Genomic DNA, 27,045 nt, shown 5'->3' on the forward strand with positions numbered 1-27,045 from the left:
GGGGATAAGTATAATATCTAATTGACGGATTTGTTACGAAAATTAAATGAGTCAATATGTACGAAGAGCTTAGAACCCTGCCTGGCACATAGTAAGATCTGTGAAAGTGTTGAACACATCACCATCATCATCGTCATCGTGATCAATATCACTGCTTAGACCTAGGAGAGGTAGTTCCCTCACATCTTCATCAAAAGGGGTTCTGAAAAGATAGAAGACTATTCCCTCAACAGCACCTCTGTAATAAAAACAAGAGAGCTTTCTTTTATAGGGTTCCACTACACAGGCTCATAACATGAATCCCAAAACACAACCTGGGAAACACGAGCATGAGGCCAAAACAACGGGATTTAAGAACCCAGCTTTGTGATCAACCCCAGGATTGGCAAAATGTTTCTATCAAGGGCCGGATAGTCAATATTTTAGGTTTCACTGGCCCTGAGGTCTCTGTTGCAACTACTCAACTGACATTGTAGTACAATACTAGCCACAGATGATATGTACGTATGTGCGTGGATGTGTTCCAATAAAACTTTATTTACAAAAACAGGCAGCAGGCCAGATTTGGCCCAGAGGCCATAGTTTGCCAATCCCTGGCCCAATCAATTTGAAGAATAGTCCCCCTTAGGAGGTTCGTAACTTTTGGGGTGACACAGGTACCTTTGAGAATCTGATGAAGGGTCCCTTTCCCAGAGAGGTATTGACAAAATTTGGGAAATGTCATGGGAGGTTTTGGGGTTGCTGACATCCAGTAGTGAGGACAGAAGCTGCATTATGGGGAGCTAAGGAAAGAATGGGAGTTGGGGGGTTGAGTGTGAGATGTCGTTTTCCTTATATTCAGCTTATTGGGGTGAGATGAGGATCAAGGAAAGTGTGTGTGGTGGTGGTTTTCTACTTTAATTTCTTTTTGTTATTTTTATGAAGGCCTAAGGAGGAGGAACCAGTAGAAAGGGAGGCTGTGGCTGTAGGAGAAGAGAAGGTAGCACTTAGGGTAGAGGAGAGAGGAGTCCCAAAATAGACCTTGAAAAGTAGATACCTCATTCCGTAAAAGACAAAGGAAGGCATGGTACTTGCACGAGTTCACACTTGATGGTCTCGGTTTCCCTAAGTAAGAGGAAAGTGAACTGTTGGGTGCAGGGGATCAGGAGCTGAATGACCTTGATTCTAACCAGATATAAGTAGACAATGCCAAAAGGAACAAAAATGGTGTTTTGCCTCTTTACATCAGGAAGGTCTGATATTAACAGGGCCACTGGCTAAGGTTGTATAGAACAGCCTGGTAGCCAAGCAGGGCTTTTATTCCCAAAGCCATCAGCTGTGGCTCAGAGAGGTATCTGCTAGGAGGAAGAGGTTCTCTGTGGTATTCACTGAAACACTCCAAATGGGCTTCCCGACAGGTAAAGACTCACCTCACGGGTCAACAATTCTATAATTAAATTATCTTTTTTACTGTCTCCCAATACTCTTTATACAGGTTTTTGAAAATAGAATGTTCAAATGGATTGTAGCCTGATGCCTTCTTCTCTTTTCTGTTTGGCAGAAAATGTCACTAGTCTGACAGATAAACATCTGGACCCAGTCAGGGAAAATCTGGGAAAGCAATGGAAAAACTGTGCCCGTAAGTTGGGCTTCACTGAACCTCAGATTGATGAAATTGACCATGACTATGAGCGCGATGGACTAAAAGAAAAAGTTTACCAGATGCTCCAAAAGTGGCTGATGAGGGAAGGCAATAAGGGGGCCACGGTGGGAAAGCTGGCCTATGCGCTCTACCAGTGTTCCAGAATAGACCTTCTGAACTATTTGGTACATATCAGCCAGAGCTAACTCCAGAAGGGGCTTTGGCAGCATGAGGTAATCTCCTCACCTTGTGAATACGTAACCCACTGAAAGTGTACTGCCTCAGATCCTTCAGCGTTCTTTCCTCACTGATACAGGTTCTCTGTCTGCATAAAAATCTCCTGCATTCCATAGCTGGAGAATGGGAAAGAAATCTGCAGCAAGCAACCTGCTAACCAGGAAGACCTAGTAATGGCCAAGACCCAATCCAAAAAGAAGCCTGTGTTTTGAAAGGGAGAGAGAGATATTTGAGGAAGATAATTTTCTTTCAGTTCATTCCATAACCTTCAACAGTGCCATTCATTTAATTTCCTGGAGTTTTGTTCCAGCAAGAAAAAAAAAAAAATCCGGGGACGTAAACAAAGTCAACTTTTTTATTTTATGCTCTCTTCTCCACGTAGGCTCCTGTTATAACCAAAGTACGGTGAAATTGTGCGTTCTCCTCACCTAGGTTTTTTCTGGTATTCTAACCACAGTTCATTCCAAAACTATAAGGTCTTTTAACTTCAGTATCAAATGTTGTGTCAGTCACTACAGGCTTCAAGAATTACATGCAGTCTCCACTCCATAAATTACCTGAAGGGATTTTAGGGAGTACTAAAACAGAAAAAAAACAAAAACAAAAGAGAGAGAGAACAAAAATATCAGAGTTTTCCAGGCGGTTGTTGCAAGAAATTGCTGCCAGTTGTGACTACATCAATTCTTGATGCAGTTTTTAAGTTCTTTCCACTTACACTTTCCCAGCCTCTCTGCCCTGCAGAGGGAGTGCAGGGGATATGGATCTCTTCCCACCTGGCTGGGACTGGAGTCTCAGGGCTGATCACTGTTGAGCAGCTTCCTCAGGTTACCCCAGGATACTGTAGAAATATTTTCATTTTTTTCTGTGAGCAGCTGTGATGTCAAAAAAGGACGCTTTACAGCCTGATAATGGTGCCTCTGACACCCAGCCTTTCAAAGCCCACTCGAAACTCAGGAATGAGTGAAAGGAACCAGAAGACTAGAAGACTGGAGGCAAGCAGGCCATCCAAGGATCACTGCCTGCACTTGGCTAAACAGACAGTGTGTGTCCTTGTGCTCTGCCCTTCTGGGAAGGAGGGAGAGAAGGATGCAGTATGGTGACTCTGGATGTCAGAACAGATTCTTCCATCTGGTGGGCTGATAACAGTATTGCGGTTCTGATTCTAAAATCCCGCTAGCCCTAGCTGATACACACACACACACACACACACACACACACACACCTACACCTATACCTGGAGTAGAACTACAAAACAGAATTTCTCAACTTCTGCACTATTGGCATCTTGAGCCAGATAATTCTTTGTTGTGGGGGCTGTCCCGAGCATTGTAGGATCTGGATTTCTGAAAGTATCCTCTACCCACTAGATGCCAATAGTGCTGTTCTCCCCTCCTCCTGTCCCCAGTTGGGACAAGCCAAAATGTCCGGAGACATTGCCAGATGTTCCCTGGAAGGGCACAGTTGCCCCAGTTGAGAAGAACACTGCTACAAAGTAATGAACCTTGTGTCTTATCCACACATATCCAGGCTCACTACTTAGTTACCACATAGCATTAGATTACATAGACCAAAAGAAAAATTGGATGGAGGAAGAGTCCCAGGCTTTGCTAGAAAGGAGTGGGCGGATGATTGCTTTTCTAAATGTATCCCTTGTACCTCTGTCCTAAGTGTTTAAATTCTCTAAATTCCAAAGCAATTGAATGATTCATGTTAAGAGGCAAAAATGGTATTTTTAATGGACTTTTAAAAATAAAATTTTGTACCTCAAATATAAGCAACTGAAATGATGTGTTTGTATAAATGAAACCGTTTGGGCTTCTCCACTTAAGTTGGCATTTCCTGTATGTACTCTTCCCTTTCACCGTCCTGCTATTAGCAGGCAAGAGGAAGCTGATAGTAAAAAGAGGAGAAACTTCTGGACAGCTTTTTGGCTCTCAGGATGCTGCCTTGAGAGTCTGCAGCCCCACTGTCCTTCAAACATGGTTCGGAAGGCTTTCCTTCAGCCCCCACTCTCTAAAAACTGGGCTGAAAAGAGCCCAATTTCTGTCTGAAGAGTTTCAATACAAGAAAATCAGTTGGGCAGGAAATCAATTAAGTGAGATGACATGGATACAAAATGAGAAAGAAGACTATCCCTACTTGGTTCCACAGAAGATACTCAGACCCTAAGGTTTCTACTGTAAATAACATCCACTTGCAACTCTTGCAGCCTTGTGAAATGAGCAGATTTTCCACTTGCTGTGGTTTCCTAAATTTTGGAATCCGAATTGGTTCCAATGGGTTAGAAGGCACCCCAAAGGAGAATCCTTGGGAACCGAAGAAGCAGCCTACGAGGCCACGCTCAGAAAAGTAAAGAAGGTCCATTACCAAATCCCCCCCAACTCCCACGTGGCATCCCACGCAGGATATGTCAGAGGTTCCCGTGTGTCAAAGCGACCAGAGGCGTCCCTCAAACAAGACATTGCTATTGATCATAATCCTGCCTTCCTGTGAAGGCATTCCTGCCGTAAAAGACCCGTAGGACGGATGCCGGCGTCCCTCTCCTACCCCATCGCATCCTAGGCTGCCGATGGGTGCCTGGTGAATGGACTGGATGTTATGCCTTGAAGGTCGTGCCGTGAAGGTCACACCTTATTTTATCTTGCCTTGAAAGTATTTTACCTTGCCTTGAAGAACCAGCTGTTTTTAACCCATGGAGAAAACTAGAAAAGTTTAACAAGGGGGAAATTACCAAATTTTGTAGCCTAAGTAATTAGTAGAGGACATTGACAGGAAACAGTAAAGATAGAAATCCATCATGGTCTGAGCGACATTCCAACACATGTCCTTACAGCCAACTTCCCTAGGAAACGGTACCTGGTTGGGTTTTAGTTCAATCGGGTACTGGTTTCGGCCGGCTCTCAGGGGAGGTCCAGCGGCCAGAAGTGGCTAGACCAGGAATGTGGAGGGGATCGCATTAGATCCATCAGGAGGAAACCTCACACGGGAGTCTTAAGATTGGCAGCCGTGCTAGTCACTTAGGTGGCTGTCCCGTGCCCAAGACAGATGACTTTGTATAAGGACAGCAGTAAAAAGAGGGCATCAAGTTTCTGGGTCTTATTACCATCCTGGCCAGGGTACTAACTTCCAGTCAAAAGGCAGGCTTTTTCCTCCCCATAGAGTAGCCATGGGCTAGAGGATTGCGGCCTAACCTAGCGACATGAAAGTGTTCCAATAAGACCGTACTCCTTGAAGAGCCCCTGAAATGACAGTAAAGGAAGAGAGAAAGTACTCACCAATTTTGCACCGAAGCTCAGAGTCCGGCTGTAAAGACTCAAAGCCCCACGTTGGGCGCCAAATGATGAGGACACGGAATACTCGTGAGGTTCAGTGGGGTAGAGTCCGGAGCCGACGACCAAGAAAGAACTCTTGAGGTGTCTTTGGTGCAAAATTGGTGGTTTATTAAAGCACGGGAACAGGACCCGTGAGCAGAAAGAGCTGCTGCACCGGGGTTGTGAGGGGTGGCTGATTATATACCATGGGGTTGGGGGAGGTAAGGAAAAAGGGAGGTTGAGAAATACTTTCATATGTTAAAGAAGACTCACAGGATACTGGAGACCTTGCCATTGTCAAATTAAGGTTGTTTTTCCCCTCTAGTAAGACATTAACATAAAGATAGTTGGGAACTTCCCGGAGGCTGCAGATTATAAGGACATTTAATTGTATCTACATTCCCTTCCGGAAGCTAGGTTAGTGATAGAAATGCTTTGTTCTTGTAAACTGCTAAGACATTTGTAAACCGAGGCAGACTTAAGTCTTGCAGGATTGTGGTATCTATAGGTTAACTATTTCTTTGTCCTTTAGGGCAGCCAGGAGTGCCTGAGGAATGTCACCTACATCCCGGGGAGGTGGGGGGGGGGGGGTGTCGCAGGGCGTCCGTTTCTTTGTCCTCAGCTTGCCTTCTGTTCCCTCATCATCACGGTTTACATTTTAAGTGTACTTTTATTCATCAGGTTTTAGTGTTTTAGGAGTAAGAAGTGAAAGATTAATGATTTTTACCCATTGCAATCAGGGCAGTGTTAATGCGCAATTTCACTGCAAAGGACTGAAGTCAAGAAAAACAACAACAAAAGAACAAAGCAAAGCAAAACATTAGGTGTCTCTATGGTCAAGATTTGAGAAGTATCTGATTACAAAGAAATCATTGAAGGCCTAATGCTATTCCAGTGAATTCCATAACAAATAACAATCCAAGTACAGGTTGTGAAATCAAGCAGCCTTCAATTCTCATCTGCCACTCTTCAGCTGTGCATGGAGGGCCTGCTTCCTAACCTCTCTTAGCCTCTATTTTCTCTTCTAGAACTAGGGCAATAAAGTTGATGTCAGGATCAAAATAATGCATCATAAGGTGCCTGGCACAAAGTTCTTTTTTAAACTGCACGCTAGTGTTACACCTAAAGGACTAGTTCTCAAGTGTGCACTTAAAAATCAGTTGTGACACCAATAACCTAAAGCCTCACAGTGCTACCGTTTTTGCTTCTCGGTAGGATAACAGGTTAAAATTGTACGATTAGTTTTACTCTCCTGATCTCTGACCAGAAATCCCAAATCAACGTCTCAGGGAAAAATAAGGAAATGTTGACCCACCAAAGGTTTCTGAAAGTCAGATGATAGTAGTCAGCTAAAACGTATTTGTTTCCTTCTATGCGGGAAATTGATGTGACACATTTATGTTGAGAGAATGTTTTTGCATAATCCATCTTTAAGCCAGCCTTGCCTTTATTGCTCAAGAAACTCAAAGGGCTAGTGGGGAAACTGCAGGTATCAGAACTTTCCATGGCTGTAACACTTTAAAAAGCACTGTGTATCTGGGACTGTTACAATACAGGGGTCTCATGGAGGAGACAGAATGTAATATGCAAGGAAGCTATTGCTATCCTGAATAATTGGAGCCAAGGCTAACCAGTGACAGTGAGGCCAGTTATTTCCAGCTAAGGCACAGCGGTAGCCAGCGTTACAGCGGTAGTTTTTTCTTCACTGAACTGTGAATTGCAGGTAATGTTTATAACCCTTATAAAGCTTGAATTACATGATCTGAAGAAGAAAAATATTTTGTGATAAAATACAAATAAAATTTACCATCTTAACTTTTAAGCAGATAGTTCAGTGGCATTAAGCACACTCACATCATCGTGCTGCCACCACCATTTCCATCTCCAGAACTCCTTTCATCTTACAAAACTAACTCTGCACCCATTAGACACTAACTCCCCATTCTCCCCTCCCCCCAAGCCCTTGGCATACCGCCTCTGTACTTTGTCTCTTTGAATTTGCCTACTCCGGGTATCTCATATACATGAAATCATACAGTATTTGTCCTTTTATGACTGGTGTATTCACTTAGTATAATGTCTCAATGTTCATCCATACTATGGCGTATGTCAGAATTTCCATCCTTTTTAAAGAACAATATTCCATTATATGTATACACAGTTATACCTTCACCCCTCCAATGACATTTGGGTTGCTTTCAACCTTTTGACTGCTGTGAATAATGCTGTGACCATGGGTATAAATATCTTTGAGACACTGTTTTCAATTCTTGAGGGTATAGACCCAGAAGTGGAATTGCTGGATCTTACGGTAATTCTAGGTTTAATTTTTTGAAGACCCACCATGCCGTTTTCCACTGTACTGCACCAGTTTACATTCCCACCAGCAGTGCACAGGGTTCCAATTTTTCCACATCGTTGCCAATACTTATTTTCTGGGTGTGTGTGTGTGTGTGTCAATAGCTATACCAATGGGTGTGAGATGATATGAAGGAAATTTTTAATTGCATCATTCTTAGAAGCAAATGCATTTCATCCCACGGATAGCAGCCAGCCTGAAGGCCCCTTCTCCATCCATCCCTCCCAAGCGCCTCCTCACCACCCACCCCCTGAGAGATGGGAGGGATGGGCGGATGTGGCCTCGCTTTCCTGAAGGGACGGGTCTCCGTCGGTGGCGACGCGTACGACAGAGCCAACTGGGACGTGCTCCTCGAGAGCCAGAGCTGGCACCCCGAGAGGAGACGATCTGTGTCGCAGTACCCGTGGGACCCTAAGCCCCGTTTCTGTCAAGGGTCAGAGACATTTCAGCTGCCTACGTGGCCGAGCACCTCGGCGTGACGAGGGTAGGCTGGCGGAACGCGACTAGTGAATCCATCTCCCCGCGGAAGTCCCGGCGCCTGCGTGTTCCCGGGCAGCCGGGCGGAGCGGGTCCTCGGCGCCTGCGCGTCTCCTAGCGACTCAGCGAGGGGGGCTGGAGCGGCGGGCGGGGCGGGGCGGGGCGCCGGGGCGGGGCGGGGCGGGGCGCACGCTCGCTCTCTGGCGGCGCTGAGGAGCGGTCCCAGGACGGTAGGTGGAGCCCGGCGCTGGCGCGCTCCCGGGGTTGGGCGCCACCTGCGATCATGGCTGCGCCGCTGAGTAGCCAGTGTTTGCGGCGGCTGCAGATCGTCCTGTCGATTCTGAAGCCGGGGAACCAGGTCCCCCGTGCCGGGCCTGCAGCCGCATTCGGGTAATGGTACCCGCTTCCCTCCGGGAGCCCGCGCGGCCAGGTCCGCGCTCTGGGGGGGCGGCGGGAGAGGAGCGCGCTAGCCGGGGGGGCGGGGCAGGCTGGGCAGTGAGGGCAGCGGCCGTGGGTACAGCGTCTCCGCCGTCTTGCCCTTACACGGCGACCCGGAGCCTGCCCCACGTGGGTGCACGGGAGGCGGTGGAGCAAACCTCCACCTCTGCTCCTCCCGGACTGAGCACTTCAGCCACTCATCGGTTTCACTTCTGCGACTGGAGCCTTAAAGAGCTTGGGTGATGGAGTGCAAGCCCTTCATTGTGCAGACAGACGAAGGAGACCCAGGGAGGTAACGTAATCTTAGCCACACTCTCAAGACAGAGATTAGAATCCCAAACCCTTCATTCTTATTCGTTGCTCTGTCCAGTCTCTTCACACCTTCAGGGCTCTTATCTCTCATGCTTCTTATATCAAAAGCCAGCCTGAGAATTTCCGTGACCTGTTAGCTCTCACAGTCCCGGGTACAAAGTCCTTGCGTCGTCTTCGTCTTTTTTTTTTTTTTTTTTTTTTTTTCTGATTTTGAACTTTAATGTGCAAAAGAACCACCTTGAGCCTCTGGGATAATTCAGAATCCTTGGCCTGACTCTGAGGTTCAGATGTAGTCGGAAAGGCGAACAATCTGCCTTTTTCTTTTCTGACTCCCTATCTCCCATCTTCATGTACACTTCGAGATAGAACAAGACAAAACTAGATTAATGGGTGCCCTTGGTCCCAAGAGATACTAAGCAGAAAATGTGGTTAGAGCAGCATGAGGGTTGCTCTACTTCACCCCCTACACACCTACCTATACACTTTACACACAAACGTACACAGGGCATGTATGCAATTAACTGGTGATGGGTCAGTTCCATTTATGGCTAGGAAAAGTCAAATCCCAAATGGGTACCTGGCATTTAGAACTTCAGTTGATCCAATATGAAAACTTCTCATTTGAAAATTTAATTTGGAAGGAGAAGGGAAAAATCTGGTCAGCTTTAAATTTTTATGTTGTGATTAACTAGTTCCTAAGTTTCATATTTGATTGAAGTTCTTTTTTATTATTATTTTAGAACTTTTAGATTTTCAGGACTATTTTAATACAGGTGGAAAAATAGGTCAATGTTCACAGCTGTATAAATCAACATTGAAAAATGGCAATTTATCCAGTTTCCTATTTGCAGAAAGAGATTGAAGTAAGGTTACTATGTACCAATACCCAAGTTGAGATAGGTTGTTTAATGGTTTCAGGAAGGCCCCATCCATTTAGTGTAAATCATTCTTCCTAAAATATCTCTGAAAAACAGGTTTCTCTGGATTTTGAACTGCTGTTTTGTAAATGCAGTTGCAAGTTGATACTACATGTAATCAGAGAAAACGAGCAGGGGTACTGGTTGATCCTGAAATGAAGCTGCAGCCCAGTATAAGTAGGTGAAAGCGCTCTTTTAAGACCTTTGCTTCAGAACAGCCAGTACCCAACGTACACTTGAGTTGTGTTCCAGAAGCTTGTTTTGTCTGTGGTTGGCACTCTGACTCTTTTTTATTTTGTAATCTGTAAACTGGTTTGTTCCAGAACCAGGTAAAAAAATAATAATAATAAAAATTTTTAAAAAATGCTTTTTCTATCTGCAGTTGTATGTCGAGTACAGTTCAGTATTAATAATTTACAGAACTCACCAATGTGCCAGAAGGAAACTGTTCTCTGAGTTCAACCTTGGGATGCTCTGCCTGAGAATCAGAGACCCTCCTTTCCCTGGCACCTGCCACCACCACCCTCTGTCTGGTAGTCAGGGTGCGTGGGGCCCCGGGGCCAGAGCCCGGTTGGGACACTTTGTTCAGCCGTGAGGTAACAGAAAGAGCATGAACTCTGGTGTTTACATGGCTTCATTGCCACTTCCCAGCTGCACAAATGTGAGCAGGTTACTTGACCTCTCTGAGCCTAGTGCCTTGCAGAATTGTTCTGAGGATTAGAGACAATAAATGTAAAGGGCCTGGAATATAATAAGAATTCACTAATTAGTAGCTACAGTTAGTACTGATACAGATACGACTATCTCAGTAGTAACGCAGTGTATGAGAGATGCAAAGTAAGTCATCAAAATTCATTTAATTCAAGCCCTAGGGGTAGCTACTACGTTATTGTAGCTAATGGTTACTTTGGAAAAAATATACCCAAAAAATAGCTGAACATAAGATAATGGAGAATATGTAGGGCTTTCAAAGTGAGGGTGTATTAATTGGCTTCATTTTTATTTCTAAGCAAAGGGCAAAATGCCAAAGGCGCTGATGTCAGACACCATCATTACTGGTGTAAATTACCAGTAATGTGACTGGGGCAAGTTGTCTAAACACTCTAATCCTCAGGTTTCTCATTGGTAAAATTAGAGTAAGTATAATGTACATCACAGCAAAACAAATGAGATAAGTAAGCTCTTAATAGAGTTCATTACTTAGCTTAATAATGAAACTAAATGTTTGTTTTCCCCAAGTCGTTAGATTCTTGGAGGACACTTTCCTTCTTGGAAGGGAGCAGCTCAGCCCCCACAACCCGGGAGTCATTATCATCGTATTGCTTGTGACCTCCTTCCCTTTCACAAAATTGCCTATCCAGCTTCCCGGAAAAAGAGACAGGGACAAATTCATATTTGTAAGGCATATGCAATTCTAGGTGAGCAGGCCTTCCTACAGGCTGTTTTTAATAGTTAGGATTTTCTTTTTCTTCTACAAGAAATTAACTCAGTACAGTCGTTCTCAACTTCGGTTGCGAATTAGAATCTCTTGAGGAATTTAAAAAATACAGATGCCTGTGTCCCACCCCAGAGATTTTACAGCCTGGGCATCTGGAAATTTAAGTGTGCCAGATGATTCAAATCTTAAGTTTGAGCTTCCCGCTGATACAGTGGGAAGCTGAAAATGCTCTCATAAAAGGGGCCAAGTAGGCAGCTGTGTAGATGTTGGTTAAGGTGTGGGGAACTTAATGTCTGCTGTCTGCACCCCCAGCATCTCCTGTATCCTCCCAACTTCTCAGTCATAATACTAGGCAAACTGCATAGTGCCTGCTGATTTAATTATCTGCTGATCTAATTATGTCTTTTCTGCCGGCCTCTAAGCTACTGGAGGGCTCAGAACAAAGGAGGAGTTCAGGAAATAGATGAGCGAATGAATAGTAAGGTAGTGTCTTGGTGTTTTTGAAAGCACCTGCCAGCTTGCTTCAGCAGCACATATACTAAAATTGGAATGATACGGAGAAGATTAGCATGGCCCCCGTGCAGGTATGACATGCAAATTCGTGAGGCGTTCCATATTTAAAAAGAGAGAGAAAGAAAAGGAAGGAAGGAAGGAAAGGAAAATGAAAAGGGAGAGAGTGAGAAAGAGAGAAAGAGAAAGCACATGCCAGGGCTCTACCCCAGTCATTGAGTCATAGTGTGCCGGGTTTGTCCTAGGCAAGCATATTGTCCTAGGCAGCTATATTTTTAACTCTCCACAGGTATTCTAACGAGCGCACGTGCTTAAGAACACGTGGGTTAGAGATGTGAAGTGATCATTAGTGGGGAGAAAGTGGTGATAAAGACGGATGGACACCCCAAAGGAAAGATTCATTTTTGGTCTTTAAATTTTCTGAAATTTTTTTATCCTTTTTTTCTGTGTGTTCGGGAAATTTGGTATCTTGATTGTGGCTCAAGTAATATGCACATTTCAGGGCCATTGAAGGCCTGGTCTCTCTGCAGTCTGATTTTCTTTCCACAGACACATAAAATGAGGCCTGAACTACTGTCTAAAGGCCCCTTGCTAAACTGGAGAAAAGAATGCTTTACTCATTTCAGTGGTCTTCTATTGATGATAAATCATTCAGTAAATAATTTGATAACTTTATTTTTTTATTCAATAACTATTTTTTTAAATAAAATTTTTTTCTTGCATTTGAAATTGATTTACTTTGATTTACTTTTGTTTATAATCACTTCTCTGTCCTGTTTCCCCAACCCGGAGATCGATAAAAGGTTTTTGGCAACCTCCATTAACCCCATGGGGTGGGCTGATGTGACAGTGGTGGGTACCTCTGGTGTGGGGACACATTGATGTTGATGACAAGGCACTAGAGACGTCTTCTTTCCCCTTAGCCTAGCTGCAGACTCCCTCAGCATTCAGCCCAAACCTTGTTCCCTCTTGGACCCCACACTCTTGCCAGGCGTGAACACTGCCTTGTCCCCACATATGTCCCTTGCCCCTGGGCCTTTGATCATGTTATTCTAGAAGCACCCTCCCTACCACATTCTTTTTTTTTAAATTTTACTCCTCTTGGAAGTGCAGTTCAAATGCTACTTTTTTCACTCTTCTCCAGATACCTCTGCTCGATCCGATATGGTCTCTGTCTCTTCTAGAACCATCTTCAAAGTCTTCTGCCTTAGTAACCTTGCCCTGACATTGAGTTCCCATTATGCCAATTCTAGACTACATGCTTTTGTTTTTAACCTTCATCTTGGGCAACCAAAAGCTGGGATAGGGTAATTGGGGGAAAAGTTTGGAATGGGAGAACCAAAACACAAATACAGCAAAGCATGAAGGGAAGTTAGAGGTTTTTTGCCAAAGAGATTTCGGAGTGATCGTGAAAGCTGAAGGAAAGGATGCCCTTGGAAGGCAGTGCCCTTGCTGAGGCCCCTGAACGGTGCAGACTGAGAGTCAGCAACACCCAGCCACGAAATCCCAGTGTCTTGGGAGTTGAGGAAGATGCTGTGGGGAGTGGGGTTCCTCTCACTGTGTGTGACCTCCTGACTGTACAAAATGATTCTTACAAGCATGTCTTGAGCGCTGCAAGAAAGGGAGCCCCTCAGAGATCTTCAGGGCACGAGGTTTAAGAAGAGTGCGCCTTCTCACGAACAGGAGCCGTGCGGGTGCTTGCCATCTCTCGGGGCCTTCTTCCTGTGCGGCGAACGTGGGAAATCCTGACTCACTCCAGCCGTGCTCCTGGCCTCAGTCCTAACCCTCCCTCCCTGATGGTTTGCCGAGAATCTCTTGTCTCTTTATCTTCCCTCTTGCTAGATCATGGGCAAAAGTAACTCTGTCAATAAATGTTTGTGGAAATGGATCTTTATCACCAGAGGGTTATCTGGTGATAACCCTTTATCTGCCTTTATCTGGACCCTAGAGCCACTTTAACAATAGAAATGAAGGACTCCGAAGAACAGGACGCTGATAAGTGCTTGGCGGTGTCAGTATGAGACCACGCTTGCTCAGTGGCTTTATTATTGCTCCTCGTGATTTTTCTATAGATAATGAGCTTATAGGTATGCCAGGCTTTATTACCACCCAATTCGGTCATTTTTGCAGAAATTGTGTTAAGACAGTGTACGTGCATTCAGCACGTTCGTTTCTGCATTCTCATTTGAAATTGGTGATGAGACGAAACCGAAAGAGGAAAGAGGACCTCATTTTTTAAAAAAGATTTTTATTTATTTGAGAGCGAGAGCATGAGCAGGGGGGAGGGGCGGAGGGAGAGGGAGAAGCAGACCCCCACTGAGCAAGGAGCCCCACATGGCACTCATAGGATCCTGGGATCATGACCTGAGCCAAAGGCAGACCCTTAACCAACTGAGCCACCCAGGCACCGAGGACCTCATTTTTTAAAAATGCTTCATTTCAGTAAGCATTTTGACTAACTGCAGAGAGGTAATAGGGGTAGAGAGTACATAAAGAAAAAGGGGGGCAGTGGTTAATGTAAATTCCTTAACATCCTGCCAGGAGAAGAGGAGCATCTCCTTCCAGCATCTGTCCTGGCGGGCCAGAACGTTGCTTCCGCATGTCACCCAGCCACCTGGGGAATTAGTGAGGAGGCTGTTAGGGCCTGATCCAGGAGCCTTGTATGTGTTTATTGCTATGTACCCCTCCTTAGTCATTCTGGAGCTTCTGGAAGAGCCTCAGAGGAGAGGTTCATCAGAGCAGTACCCTTGATACGGTACACGCATCGGTCAGAGCAGACTCGGGCAGAAGTCCTGCCCGAGGCACTCTCCTGAGCCAACATGTCCAGTTAGATGCTACGTCATGGGAGGTGTTGGGCCAAGGAGGGTCAGCGGCACAGGGAGGGCTCTTGACATGGAAGCTTATGGACCTGTGTGTTTAACGATCAACACAGATATTCCAACATGTTAAAAACCAGGCTGGCCCTAGCAGTGCAGACAGGCATTCCTGCCGGGAGCCCGTCTGCAGCTGGCCAGAGTCCATGAGAAGCCATGCGCCTAAAGGCCTGCCTAGGGACCAAGGCCGCCTCTGCAGACTCTTGAGACCAGCCACGCCCTTAGGAACACTGCCAGTGCAGCCGAAGGCCCAGGCTGCCCCTCTAGGTCTGCTGAGTTCCTGACAAATGGCTCCAGGCTCTGTGTCCCGGTTGCCCACCCTCGCTTGTCACCGTGTGAAGCTCCCACATCAGCCTGCACCTGGCACCACTGGCATCCAGCTCACCAGGTGTGTGCCCTTGGGGGTGTATGGCCGTTGATTTCAGCAACCTCTCAGTACTTCTGTAGGGCAAGCCCTGGGCTGGCGCTGTAGGACATTCAAACACGAAGGCCCAGTTCAGATCTGCAGTCTAGTAAGCCGTCCCCTTTTAGGTCTGGAAAACTAAAGCACAAACCAAAGTCACCCAAGAAGCCTGAGAAGGGTACTGGAGTTGACTCAGGTATATAAAAGGGCAGTCTGGTCATATTACGTTTGTACTGCTGAGTAATTTTTCTTTGGGGGTGGGATTTTTCTCTTTCAGCACCTCCATAACCTCGGGCAAAGTAGCTGTGAATGGGGTCCATTTGCACTATCAGCAGACCGGAGAGGGAGAGCACGCAGTCCTGCTGCTTCCTGGAATGTTGGGTCTGGAAGTTTTTAATGGAATTTGCATGCTGTGTAGTCTGTGATGCATTCACATTATTAGATGCCAAATATTGATTATTAATTTTAGTGCTTTGCTAAATGCTTTACTATTGGCCACAAATTTAAGTGACAGAAAAGAAAGATAACTTTCTACTACATGTATTCTTCAGTCCTTTAAATACCCAGGGTGGTTTTTTTTTCCCCATACAGTTATACTGTGTAGTTACCTAAAATTTGGGAGGATAACAGGGGTCAAGGAAAGGAGTGTAGGAGGAAGGGATAGATGAAAGAAGGAGATGAGCTACTGACCAACGATCCCAGTGTGCCTGGAATCGAGGGGTTCCAGGGTGCAAGACTTCCAGTGCTAGAAGAGGAATTGATCAACCTGTTGTGGTTGGTTATATGCTTAATTAAAATAAGAGCTAAGAACAAGACTTAATTTAAAGACTTTTTGGAAGTCAGAATTAGATTGGCATGAATGGAGCATAATAAAGCCAACTGGATCCCAATTTTATCTTTCAGATAAGTAATTTACATGTAGACAGCTCTGGGGGATAATGTCCAGTGATCCCAGGACACTCAAATTTGGTTTTAAGGGTTTTAGTAGTGTTTTAATTTAGTGAAATAATACCAACATATACAATTTCCTTATGATTTATTTTCTTCTAAAAGTAAAATGCTTTGCCAGATTTGCATACACATGTATGTGTGTGTAAAAACCATATATATGTGTAAAAAAAGCACATATACTATATATATTGCACATTATATACACACATATATATATTTTTTCTAAGTAGGCTCCATGTCCAGCGTGGAGCCCAACACAGGACTCGATCTCAAAACCCTGAGGTCAAGACCTGAGCTGAGATCCAGAGTCAGACGCTAAACTAACAGAACCACGCAGGCACCCCTCCATTTATATTTTTGCCTTAGGTTTTCTGAATGATTTACCTGATGTTGAGAAAGGTAGATCTTCCCAGGAAGAATGGTGGTCCTTGGTAATGTTAAATGACCCTGTACCACCTTAAAAGACATTTTGTAGTAATAGCTAGTTTATCAGGCAAGATGTTTGGTATCCACATGTGGCCTGAGCTACCAGCCCTTAGAAGCTAAGCAGACTTTATGAATGAAATGCTGACTTGTCCCCGGACTGGGCTCCTTGAGAGTCTGGCCTTCCACGGCACACGTGGCAGGTGTGCGCACAAGTGGCCGTGACCTTACGGGCAGGCTGGGAACTGCCAGGCAGTTCCACCGCAGCCTCACGAACGTGCTTCTGCTTGTTACCATGCTGCTGTTTGAATGGAACAAGCTAATTTGATTTCTTCCCTCCACACCCTGCCCTCCCCTTCATTTAGTGTTTTAGTTGTTTTCTGGTGTTTACTTATAACCAGAAAATAAAATCTCCAGGGCTATTCACATTAGCTTAGTAAAAAAAACACCTGGGAATTTAGAATTATACTTTGAATAACTTGGACCAAATCTCATAAATTTGTTGACAGATGATATTGGGATCTCTCTCATTTGTAACAGCCATTTTTTAAAAAGAAAGAAAAAATCACCCAGAAGCATATCATATTGATAAGTCAATTTCTATGCAGTTTCATAAATTCCTTTTTTTTAATTAAAAAAAAATTTTTTATTAAGCAAGATTAACTGGGAAAGTACCCTAAGTGCCGAAATAATACAGGACCGAATGAATCAGGGCCTCTGTTCTCAAAGTAGCCACTAGGAGGAGACAAAAGGCAGGTCTGAACTCCACCAGGAGAGGAAGTCAGCCTCCCAGTAAATGGATTTTATCATCACAAGGTTACTTTGCTGACTGCATCCTGCTGTCTAACTTTGTTTTAAGATTGTAGTTGTTTCTGCTTTTACTGTAATGTGCTTGAAATAATGAAATCATTCACCTGTGGGTAACCGAGTGGCTATTTTTAGGAAGTGGAGAGACTGATTTTGGACCCCAGATTAAGAACCTGAGTAAGAAGCTCTTCACAGTGGTTGCCTGGGATCCCCGAGGATATGGACACTCCAGACCCCCAGACCGAGATTTCCCAGTGGACTTTTTTGAAAGGGATGCAAAAGATGCTGTTGATTTGATGAAGGTGGGTCTCTTAGGGAAGAGTCCAGAGGAGGGAGGATGGCTGGGCCTGTCTTCATCTGTTTTGTTTCTGGGTTTTTTTTTATTTCTGTAAGGCTAATACCATGTGATTCCTACAGAAAATTTAGGGAGTTCAAATAGGTATGAATTAGCAAGTAGAAATATCCCACAGTCCGACTATTTAGAGATACTGCTGCTATGACTTTGAGACTCTGCCTTTCCAGCCAATCTTTTTTTTCCCAATTTAGTTAACATACATGTATTATTAGTTTCAGAGGTAGAATTTAGTGATTCATCAGTTGCATATAAAGCTCAGTGCTTATTCCATCACATGCCCTCCTTAATTACCATCACTTGATTACCCCATCTCCCCCCACCTCCCCTCCAGCAGCCCTCAGTTTGTTTCCTAGAGTTAAGAGTCTCTTATGGTTTGCTTCCCTTTCTGTTTTCATCTTATTTTATTTCATCTTATTTTCCTTCTTTCCCCTATATTCATCTGTTTTGTTTCTTAAACTCCACATATGAGTGAAATCATATGGTATTTGTCCTTCTCTCACTGACTTATTTCACTTAGCATAATACCTTCTAGGTCCATCCACATCATTGTAAATGGCAATAGTTCATCCTTTTTGATGGCTGACTAATATTCCATTATATATATACCACCTCTTCTTTATCCATTCATCTGTTGATAGACATCTGGTCTCTTTCCGTATTTTGGCTATTGTGGGCTGTAAACATTGGGATACAAAATCACTATTTTGTATCCTTTAGATAAAGACATACTAGTGCAATTGCTGGATGGTAGGGTAGTTCTATTTTGAACTTTTTGAGGAACCTCCATTCTAGTTTCCAGAGTGGCTGTACCAGCTTGCATTGCCAACAACAGTGCAAGAGGCTTCCCCTCCAGCCAATCTTATTACATATATAAATACACAGTTTTGTATTGATGGCATCATATTTATACATAATGTTTTTCCAAATTACTGTTCTTTGAACAATTTGTCAAGGAGATACTTGCATGTGAATAAATAAGTTTACGTAAGTCTTACAGTAGTCACATGGTATTCCATTGTGTGCATGCACCATCTTATTTCACCTCTCTCTGCTGGTAGCTAAATAATCTAATTTTTAAGTTGCTTTTTTTGTGATTATAAACAGCAGTGCAGCGAACATTGTTTTGTTCATGGACATTTTAGATCTCTTATAAACGATGTTGGTGTGGACACCCCAGGGCCTGTCTCCTGGCGCACAAGCGTAGGAGCCCCATACGTGTCTAGGGGGTGATGCTGGGTTATAGGAGATGCAAATGTTCCTTTTACAAGATAGTGCCAAATTATTATCCTTGCTACTTACAGCACTTGATAGTCCCATCAGTATCTTGGACTGATATTTGTTACATCTTTCATTTTCCAAGTCATTCTATTTTTACTTCTAGGCAGTATCTCTCAGATGTAATCTTTGTTCAGTTTCCCTGTCTAACAAGTTTTCAGATCCTGGGTGATTTAAAGACTAACATAACCTCCCCGTGACACCATTCTCCTCCAGCCTGTTCTTCCCACAGTTGCAGTCAGTGGTTTTATCAGATGCGGTGACTTCATTCCATCCAGTAAATATCAAGTTTCCCTCTGTAATCTGCATACTATTCTCAAAGCCTTCGCTCAGGCGTGGGTGTGTGTGCACATGTTACTTGTCATTTCCAAGGACAGCTGATCGCCTCTGTTTCCAGAGATTCTATACCTCCAGAAGATGTAGTTCCCTCATTAATTCAAAGCAGTACTATGTACTTAGGGGGGTTTTATTCAATTTAATGAACATATACTGCATTATTAGTTTCAGAGGCACTTAGGATTTTACGATACTTATACTTCCACCAAAGTAATTGAGAAAAAGCATTTACATCATCAAATGATGGACTCTAGGATTTTTCTTAAATTGCCAGCGGCTGCTCCAAACCTCACAGCTGTATTGATTTTGACAACTGTCAGTTATGGGATTCTTTTAGCAGAGAGGAGCAGTCAGCTGTGCTATGCCTTTCACTGTATTCCCCGCAGACGCTGAAGTTTAAGAAGGTGTCTCTGCTGGGATGGAGTGATGGTGGCATTACAGCTCTCATTGCAGCTGCAAAATATCCGTCGTACATCAGCAAGATGGTGATCTGGGGAGCCAATGCCTACGTGACTGATGAAGATGAGGCGATTTATCAGGGTAGGTTTCACGAATCAGAGATGTCATGACACGTGGCACCTTTGCTCTCCCTTCTCAGGACTTACTTCAATATGTGTTGACAAGTCCTGTCTCATCTGCTTCCAGTACTCAGCTCTGCGGTAGGAAAAGCCATGAGTTCTCAGAAAAGTCCTACAGTTTAACCAGCCTGTGTTTTAACACCTTCTGTTTGCAGAAGGGACACCTTCATGACTCAGGAAAAGGTCCTAGAAAATCCGCGTTCACATTTCCGACTGCTGATAGTGAACTTCGAGAAGGGAGGGCTTGATGGAAAGTGTTCTTCATAACCTCATTTAAAATTATGGGAGCGTAAAAAGGAACATTGTATCCAAATATGAAACCTTATATTTTGATAAGGAAATTTTGTGCTGTTCACATTTTGTAAGGTTGTCCTTCAAGCTTATCTTTGAAGTTTTTAGAGGCAGAAGAACGGGGACCGTCAAACTACAGCCTGTGGGCCAAAGCCAACCCATCTGTTTTTGTAAGGCCGGGCACTGATGGAGAAGGCTGGTGCCGTCAGGCCTAGAGATCAAGCAGGGGCATCCCCCTCCGTCCCTGTTTCCTCCTCTGCGCCCAGAGTTGCTGCCCAGAGCCTGTGCTGGTGGCCGCTTACATGCTAGTGACTGCTGGCCGTTCCCAGGCACCCAGCTGTGGGATTGCAGTCAGCAACTCGGGACTCGCTTAGCCTCTGGCAAGCTGACCAAACTGAAACTGCGTGGCTCTCAGGAGGAGAGAAGGACACACTGGGATCTGAGGGTGTCTGGGGCAAAAAGCAAAAATGCCCTGGAATGCCTCCCCAACACCATCTGCCAGCCTGACCCACCAGGACCCTCTTCTTCAGTCTGGTGGCTTTTTATTGGGAGTGTGTTTCTCCTGGATCCCAGATGGACCGGCCCAGCCAGTTGGGATCAAGTGGGTCAGAGGTCTCTCACCTTAAATCTACCTACCGAATACCTTTGATTTTGCCTCTTGGCTCACAAAGCCAAAAATACTCTCTGGGCCTTGACAGAAAACATTTGCAGACGCAGACACTAGAATATGACAAGTTTAGTTTTACTCAGCTGGTTCCGCAGTTCACCCGATTTAAGTCAGCCACTAATGTCAGTGTTCCATTGTAGAATCTTAGTTCTTCACCCTGTTTGAGGAGGGGCAATGACCCTCTTAAATGATGAGTCCGAGGCAGTCACCCATCCTAATCGGTACTCCTGCTTGTCCTTGTTGTATCCCTGCCGGGTTCAGAGGAGAAAATACTGTAAACGGAATGGAAATGCCTGTGACAATGCCTGCCTTCTCTGTCTGATAATTCCAATGTCTGGGTCATTTTAGGGTCAGCATTTGCTGGTTGTCTTTTCCCTTGAGAATTGGTCAGATCTGCCTGTTTGGGGGTTGTAGAGTTTTTTCATTTATGTATTTTTTGGTTTTGTATGTTGGTTAATTTGGGATTGTTTTTATTGTACTATGCCGTGAGACTCGGTATCCTGTTACAACTCTGAGGAATGTTGTTTTTTTTCCTCGGCATGCAGTCAGCCTGGTTAGGTTCATACTGCAAATTCTCTTTAGCCTTCTGTGGGCTGTTGTTGCAGCATCAGGTCCGTTCTCGAAGCCTGTGCTGGGATGTAGATGGTGGTTTATATGGTAGTTCAGTTCTTGAAGCTTATGTATGTGCTTTTTTGCATCTTCCCTGTACATGGAGAGCTCAGGGGTGATCCCAGGACTTGAATCATTTCATCAGTTCATATGCAGAATTAGGGACCCCCTTCAAAGCTCCTATGACCAGAAACACAGTTTTCTCTCAGAAAGACAGGTTTCAGCACCCCACACCCCCATTGTGCAGTACCCTGCAACTGGAGCCATCTTTAGGGCAAAGCAGCAAGAGAAAAGAGATGGAACGAATAACAGGGATGTCGCCTACAATCTTCAGACACTAGGGGCGCCTTTTTCTGATACGTTCGGTCAGAGAGCTAGCCTTCTCTTGGAGGATTAGGGGCCTGCCGCTGGACTAGTAGTGCAGGCCCATGGTTGTGCACCTTCCCAACATGGCCTTGGGTAAGAAGAGAGAGAGAGAGAGAGAAAGAAAAAAACAAAACAGTCTTCCTCAAGCAGGGGAGCCTGGTCCAGGTCCTCTGGCTAATCCTAGGGGTCTTCTCCTGAAGTTTCTGCTTTCAGCACCCCCAAAGGAAGAAAAGGGAAATAAGAAACTCATCTCCTTTCTGGGTCATCCTTCAAGGTTTGACTGTGGTCAGCCTCCCGCTCTTACACCTTGGCAGGTAGTTGCTCCTCGTTCCGTCTGGAGTTTGGCCATAATCTGTGAGAGGGGGGCTCACACCAGCTTGGCCAGCACCCACGCCCAAGAGATACTGGTACTCAGCTGAGCAGAGGTCTCACAGGTTCCGCTCTGACTAGGGGGTGATGTTCTCCAAACTACTATTCAGCCAGACTCCCCCAGAGCCGGATTTCTGTGTACCGGCCGAGCACCTGGCTCTGGACAGCCTGGAACTGGTGAGTCTGCACTGAGCTCACCGCCGCGTGAGTCTTGCCGCAGCCGGGCCGTCGTCTCTGTCTCCGCGAGAGGGGCTCGTCCACCTGGGAGGCCTGCAGGGCCGACCTCTAAGGTAACTGCTGTCTCTTCTGCGCACCGTTTTCCTGCTGAGGACCCTCGGCCTCGGAGGGCCGTCGGTCTTCCATGTAGGAGCTTCCTCCCTAAGGCAAAAACCTGGGCACTGGATTCTGCGACGTAAAATCCTTCGGTGCCGTCCAGGCGCCTGGGCCCGGCCCCGCTGTCCCGCTGCCCCCGTGCGCTCAGCCTTCCTGTGCGGCTCCCACGTTGAACCGCTGCCATTGCCGCCAGAGTTGGGCCGCCCTTCCAGCCGCCAGGCCGACTCGCTCGGCCCCCTCTCCCCCTACCATGCGCGGGGTGGCTTGGGGCCCCCGCCTCCTGCACCGGGGCCTCCGTGCTGTCCGGCCCCTCGGGTGCGTTGGCGCGCTTCAGCTTCTCGGGCATTCTGCGGCACGCGAACGCACACACGTGAGGTGGTGCTGACCACACCCTCTTCTTGAAGCTTCTCCGCCCTGACTTTCTTGCCGCCGCAGCCATAGCTTTCCCCTTACCCGTGCCCATCCTCTGTCTGACGCCTTCCCTGCTCTGCGCTGCCGGGCTCCATCCTTAGCCCTCTGCTCCTCTTCTCATTCTGACACCCAGGGAGCTTCCCTCGTCCGTTGGCGTCTTCAGACTCCCAGATTCCAGATACTCAACTTCGTGTTCATTTTTCATCTTACGTTCAGTGTGTCCAAAGTCAGACTCATAATCTTTCCTGCACACCTGTCCTTCCTGCTACATTTCCCACCTTGCTAAGTGACACTCAGTGGAATATACTTTCTTCCACAAGAGAGAATATTTTGATTATGATTTACTGAACGCCTACTGTGAGCTAACGTTAACACAGCTATGTGTGACTCAGCTCAGGGCTCAGGCAAGCGAAGAAGCCTGTGTTGATGGCACAGCTGGGAGGTCCGCCAGTGAAGCCCAGCGTTTTGCGTCTGCAGTCAGTGATCCAGACCTCTGCGTTCTTCCTGCGTTCTGCTGAGCTCTGTCTGGAATCCGTCTCACCTTTTCCGTTCCTCCTGCCAGGCCCCAGGTCCAGGCCTCCCCATCTGTCTTCACTTAGATCCACCAGCACTTTCCAACCTGCTCTGTCTTTACCTCCTTTCAGTCTACTTTCCAAACTGCTTGGACGGTAGTTTGCTAAGGTGTAAATCTCATTATATCTTACTTGAAAACCCTCCACAGCCTCGCATTGCTTTCCAGATGATTAGGGTTCAGAGTCCTCTACTTTGCTCTCGAAGTCTGAGTGAGCGAGAACCCCTTGTCTTTCTAGGCCCATCTGCTGCCGCTTTCTCTCCTCTACCCCCCACACCTATCCTTTTCTTCGACCACCTGGAAACTCCTGAAGTTCTGGCAATCGGTGGCACGGCTCCTGTATTTGCTTGCAAGCTTCTGTTCTGGCAGACTTAGACCCAACAGTGCCTCCTCCAGGAAGCCCACCACCACTGCCACTTCCTGCCATTGCCCCTCTGAGCTCACTGGCCCTCCTCTGTCCTCCCCCAGCCTCTCCAATGACATTTATCCCACTCTTCTACAGAGGTCCTTTACAACTCTAGACGATAAGGCCCTTGAGGGCAGAGACCAAATCCTATTCAAGTTCGTATGTGCTCTAACACTCAGCAGCCTACAAATAATGTTTACTGGATTAATTCACTAATTAATGGTTGAGTGAATGAGTTTTCCTCTGGTACTTAGCACAAGTTATATGCTCAAAAAAAGAAATGTATCTGTTTTGGGGGGGGGATACAAATTATATCTATTTCACATCAGCAAATAGTTTGAGTCAAATAGTTATTTTAGGAACTTAACTGTGAAACATAATTGCTACTTATTTTTTGGTGGAAATTATGCTTTGGGGTAAAACTGGCTTCCTCTTGAAAAAAAGTTAACAAAAGTAAGTATATAAATACACAGAATATTTTTGAGTGTTTGTTATATGCTGGGTACCACTGTTAGCACATTTCATGTCTAACTTATTTACTCTTTATGTCAGAGTGTTATTATAATTCTCATTTTTCAGATGAGGAAACTAGCACAGAGAGGTTGAGGAATGTGCTCAGGGTTCAGACCCAGCCAGTAGGACTTCTGAGCCTGTGTGCTTAACCACAGTGCTTGAAGTGAACCTCTGGCTTGCCCCAGCTACTGCTAGATTTTTCTGCTCCTTGAGATTTAGATAATATTTCCCCCGAGAGTCTAAAGCCAGGCCCCAAATTTTACATACTGATAGCTACCTCTCACTCTAAATGTCTGCTTTTACTCTCTAAATGTCTGCTTTTACTCTCCTATCCCAGGGACGAATTTACATTTTAGCAAGAAAAATGTTTTCACATTGAACATTAGCTAACTTGGATCTTAAAAGATCTTGGCCTTTCTGTCACAGGGGAATTTTTTTATTTTATGAAAATATATATATGATTCTATAAAATATATAAGTGTAAAATGTTAGTTATTTTACATATTAATAACCTTATTAACAATAAAATGATAAAATATATCATAATATATTACATATATAAATTAAACATTTATATTAAATATATTTGTGTATCTTTATGTAAACATGAATAATACATATTTATACTATTATTATATAAGTATATATTAAATTTTATTTTGTAATTTACTATATAATATTCTATTTAAATTTATTATTTTGTAATTGAATTTTATTTAATTGTATAATATTTGATACCTATAATGCAACACGTGACACTGTAAATTACGGACACCCATGAGCTCACCGTGAACATAAGATTGATCGCTGTTTATACCTTCAGTGTATCCACATGCTTCCTCCCCAGTGCACCCCACCTCTAGCCTGAGTCCTACGATCATCCCTGTGCCTTTTTGAAAACACTTCCGTCACATCTGTTTATATTCCTAAACAATAGGTAATTTAGTTTTATTTGTTTTTGAGCTACACAAAGTGACATCATTCTGTAGATCATCTATGACTCACTGTCTCAATGAACGTTGAATTTCTTTTTTTTTTTGAAGATTTTATTTATTTATTTGACAGAGACAGCCAGCAAGAGAGGGAACACAAGCAGGGGGAGTGGGAAAGGAAGAAGCAGGCTCCCAGCAGAGGAGCCCGATGTGGGACTCGATCCCAGAACGCCGGGATCACGCCCTGAGCCGAAGGCAGACGCTTTTAACGACTGCGCTACCCAGGCGCCCCTGAACGTTGAATTTCTAAGATTCATTCGTGATGTTGCTGTATCATACTCCGTTGAGCAAATGTATTTTATTTTCCTTCTCTTTTATCAGTGGACTGTAGGTCTATTTTCACTGTTGCTGTGAATATTCATGTAATGTCTCCTGGGGCCTGGGAGCAGCAGTGTCTGTCTGGGGTATAGGCCCATACGTGAGATTTGCTGAATATATTGTGGGATGTAACTACCCCGTGTAACAAGTGACCAGCTGTGTTCCAACTACGTAAATTTGCATTTCCACCAGGTGCATATTAGATTCCTCAGTTTACGTCCTCAACAAAAACTTGGAATCATCAGACTTCTTAGTCCTAGCCAGTCCAATGGCTGTGAAATGGTATCTTAACGTGCCTCTTCCTCTTACTAATAGGATTGAGAGTCTTTTGACATATTTATGCACACTGGGGTTTCTCCTCCTGTATTTTACCTGTTCATGTCTTTTCGCTTCTTTTTGTTGATTCCTACGTATCAAAGATTACACCAGAGTTTTAAAACAAGGTGTTTAACAGGCATACCTGTGAAGTCTAACAACAGAGCAAACACCCAAGGACTCTCCACCCAGCTCGACTAGAACACGTCCAGTATTATGAGGATGTTACTGATCGGCAGGGTTTCTGGTGTTCGAGAGTCTGGTTATTACCCCCTTGCTGGTTAGTAGTTGCCTCAGTACTGGTGCTACACAGCTTGTGGCTTGCCCTTTGGCTTCCTTTATGGACAGAACGAATTTCAACGTAAAAAAAAAGTTCCAGCGTTTTGTGTTCTCGTTAGCTTGGCGAGTTTTGTGTGTTTTCACACTTAGGGACACGCTCGTCAGTTTCTTTACTCCGCTTTCCTTCTTTCATCTCAGATATTCCTCCCAAGCTCACTTCTCTTTCTCCTCAAGGTGTTTTTTAGAAGGTCTTCAGGGACAGCTCTGTTAATAGTGAGCTCCGTTTTGCTTCGATCTGTCTCTATTCCACACTCATTCATGAAAGATTGTGTGGCGAAGGGCAGAAATATAAATGGCAAATTATGTTGTCTGCCTTTCCAGGGTCTTCTGCCCTTCGTGGAACGCTGTGGAGAAGTTTTGCCCGTGTAGCTTTCCCCCTCTGGAGTGATGTGTCTCCCCTCTGGCTGTTTTTCAGGCTTTTTCTCTCTCTTTGATATATGGCTATTTTACTATTGTGTGACTAGATGTGAATTCCTTTTTATTTATCCACTTTGGGTTATATTCAGTTTTTGTCTGTGGACCCTTATTTTTGATCAGTTCTGAAAACCGTTCTCGCCCGTGTCCTCCTTCCTGTATTGCTTCTCGTCCGTTCTCCCTCACCTCTCCTCTGTCAGGGACTCAGTGAACTTTGTGGGTCTTGCCTTCCCATCTTCCCTGTCTCTTGTTCATCTTCTTGTCTCTCTTTGTGGTGGTCTGCGTCATTGCTTAAGCTTTCTCTTCCAGTGTTCTAGCGTTTTCATTTGCGTTATAAAGATTCTAATTGCTTTGTGGCCTGTGATTAGGAGCGAACATTTGCCTACCCTTAATCTGAAAACACACACCCAAAAAAGACCGGCATACAAAGTGGTGATGCTTTCCTTCAGAGAGGATTTACATTTGCCACTGTAGGGAACCACAGGATCACGCCAGGTTTGGGGCCATTTC

The 27,045-nt window shown here is 44.9% G+C and overlaps 2 protein-coding genes and 1 non-coding gene across 9 annotated transcripts in view; all 3 read left to right on the plus strand.

Annotated features, from left to right (window-relative positions):
• The window catches only part of RIPK1 (receptor interacting serine/threonine kinase 1), a 38,861-nt gene extending 35,229 nt beyond the window's left edge, over window positions 1-3,632 (plus strand). For 5 of the 6 annotated variants that reach the window (XM_045811571.2, XM_045811574.2, XM_045811573.2 and 2 more), the window contains one exon: window positions 1,541-3,632. In XM_045811571.2, the coding sequence (XP_045667527.2) occupies window positions 1,541-1,827 (287 nt within the window). In that variant the 3' untranslated portion in view covers window positions 1,828-3,632. The remainder of the gene's footprint in view (window positions 1-1,540) is intronic. The other variant, XM_045811572.2, reaches the window with a different exon arrangement.
• Window positions 3,633-8,237: 4,605 nt separating this feature from the next.
• BPHL (biphenyl hydrolase like) overlaps window positions 8,238-27,045 on the plus strand; it is a 36,040-nt gene continuing 17,232 nt past the window's right edge. Inside the window, exons 1-4 of one of the 2 annotated variants that reach the window (XM_045811511.2) lie at window positions 8,238-8,395; window positions 15,174-15,277; window positions 17,213-17,379; window positions 19,430-19,583. In XM_045811511.2, the coding sequence (XP_045667467.1) occupies window positions 8,289-8,395; window positions 15,174-15,277; window positions 17,213-17,379; window positions 19,430-19,583 (532 nt within the window). In that variant the 5' untranslated portion in view covers window positions 8,238-8,288. Of the gene's footprint in view, window positions 8,396-8,531; window positions 8,736-15,173; window positions 15,278-17,212; window positions 17,380-19,429; window positions 19,584-27,045 lie in introns of those variants that run through there. The other variant, XM_045811513.2, reaches the window with a different exon arrangement.
• Window positions 11,629-11,731, plus strand: LOC123801615 (U6 spliceosomal RNA). The gene has a single exon (XR_006782278.1). It is a non-coding gene; the product is annotated as a U6 spliceosomal RNA (small nuclear RNA).

Source organism: Ursus americanus, chromosome 32 (genome assembly GCF_024610735.1).
Source record: "Ursus americanus isolate L20-20 chromosome 32, mUrsAme1.1.p, whole genome shotgun sequence".
In the NCBI taxonomy this organism is placed as follows: domain Eukaryota; kingdom Metazoa; phylum Chordata; class Mammalia; order Carnivora; family Ursidae; genus Ursus; species Ursus americanus.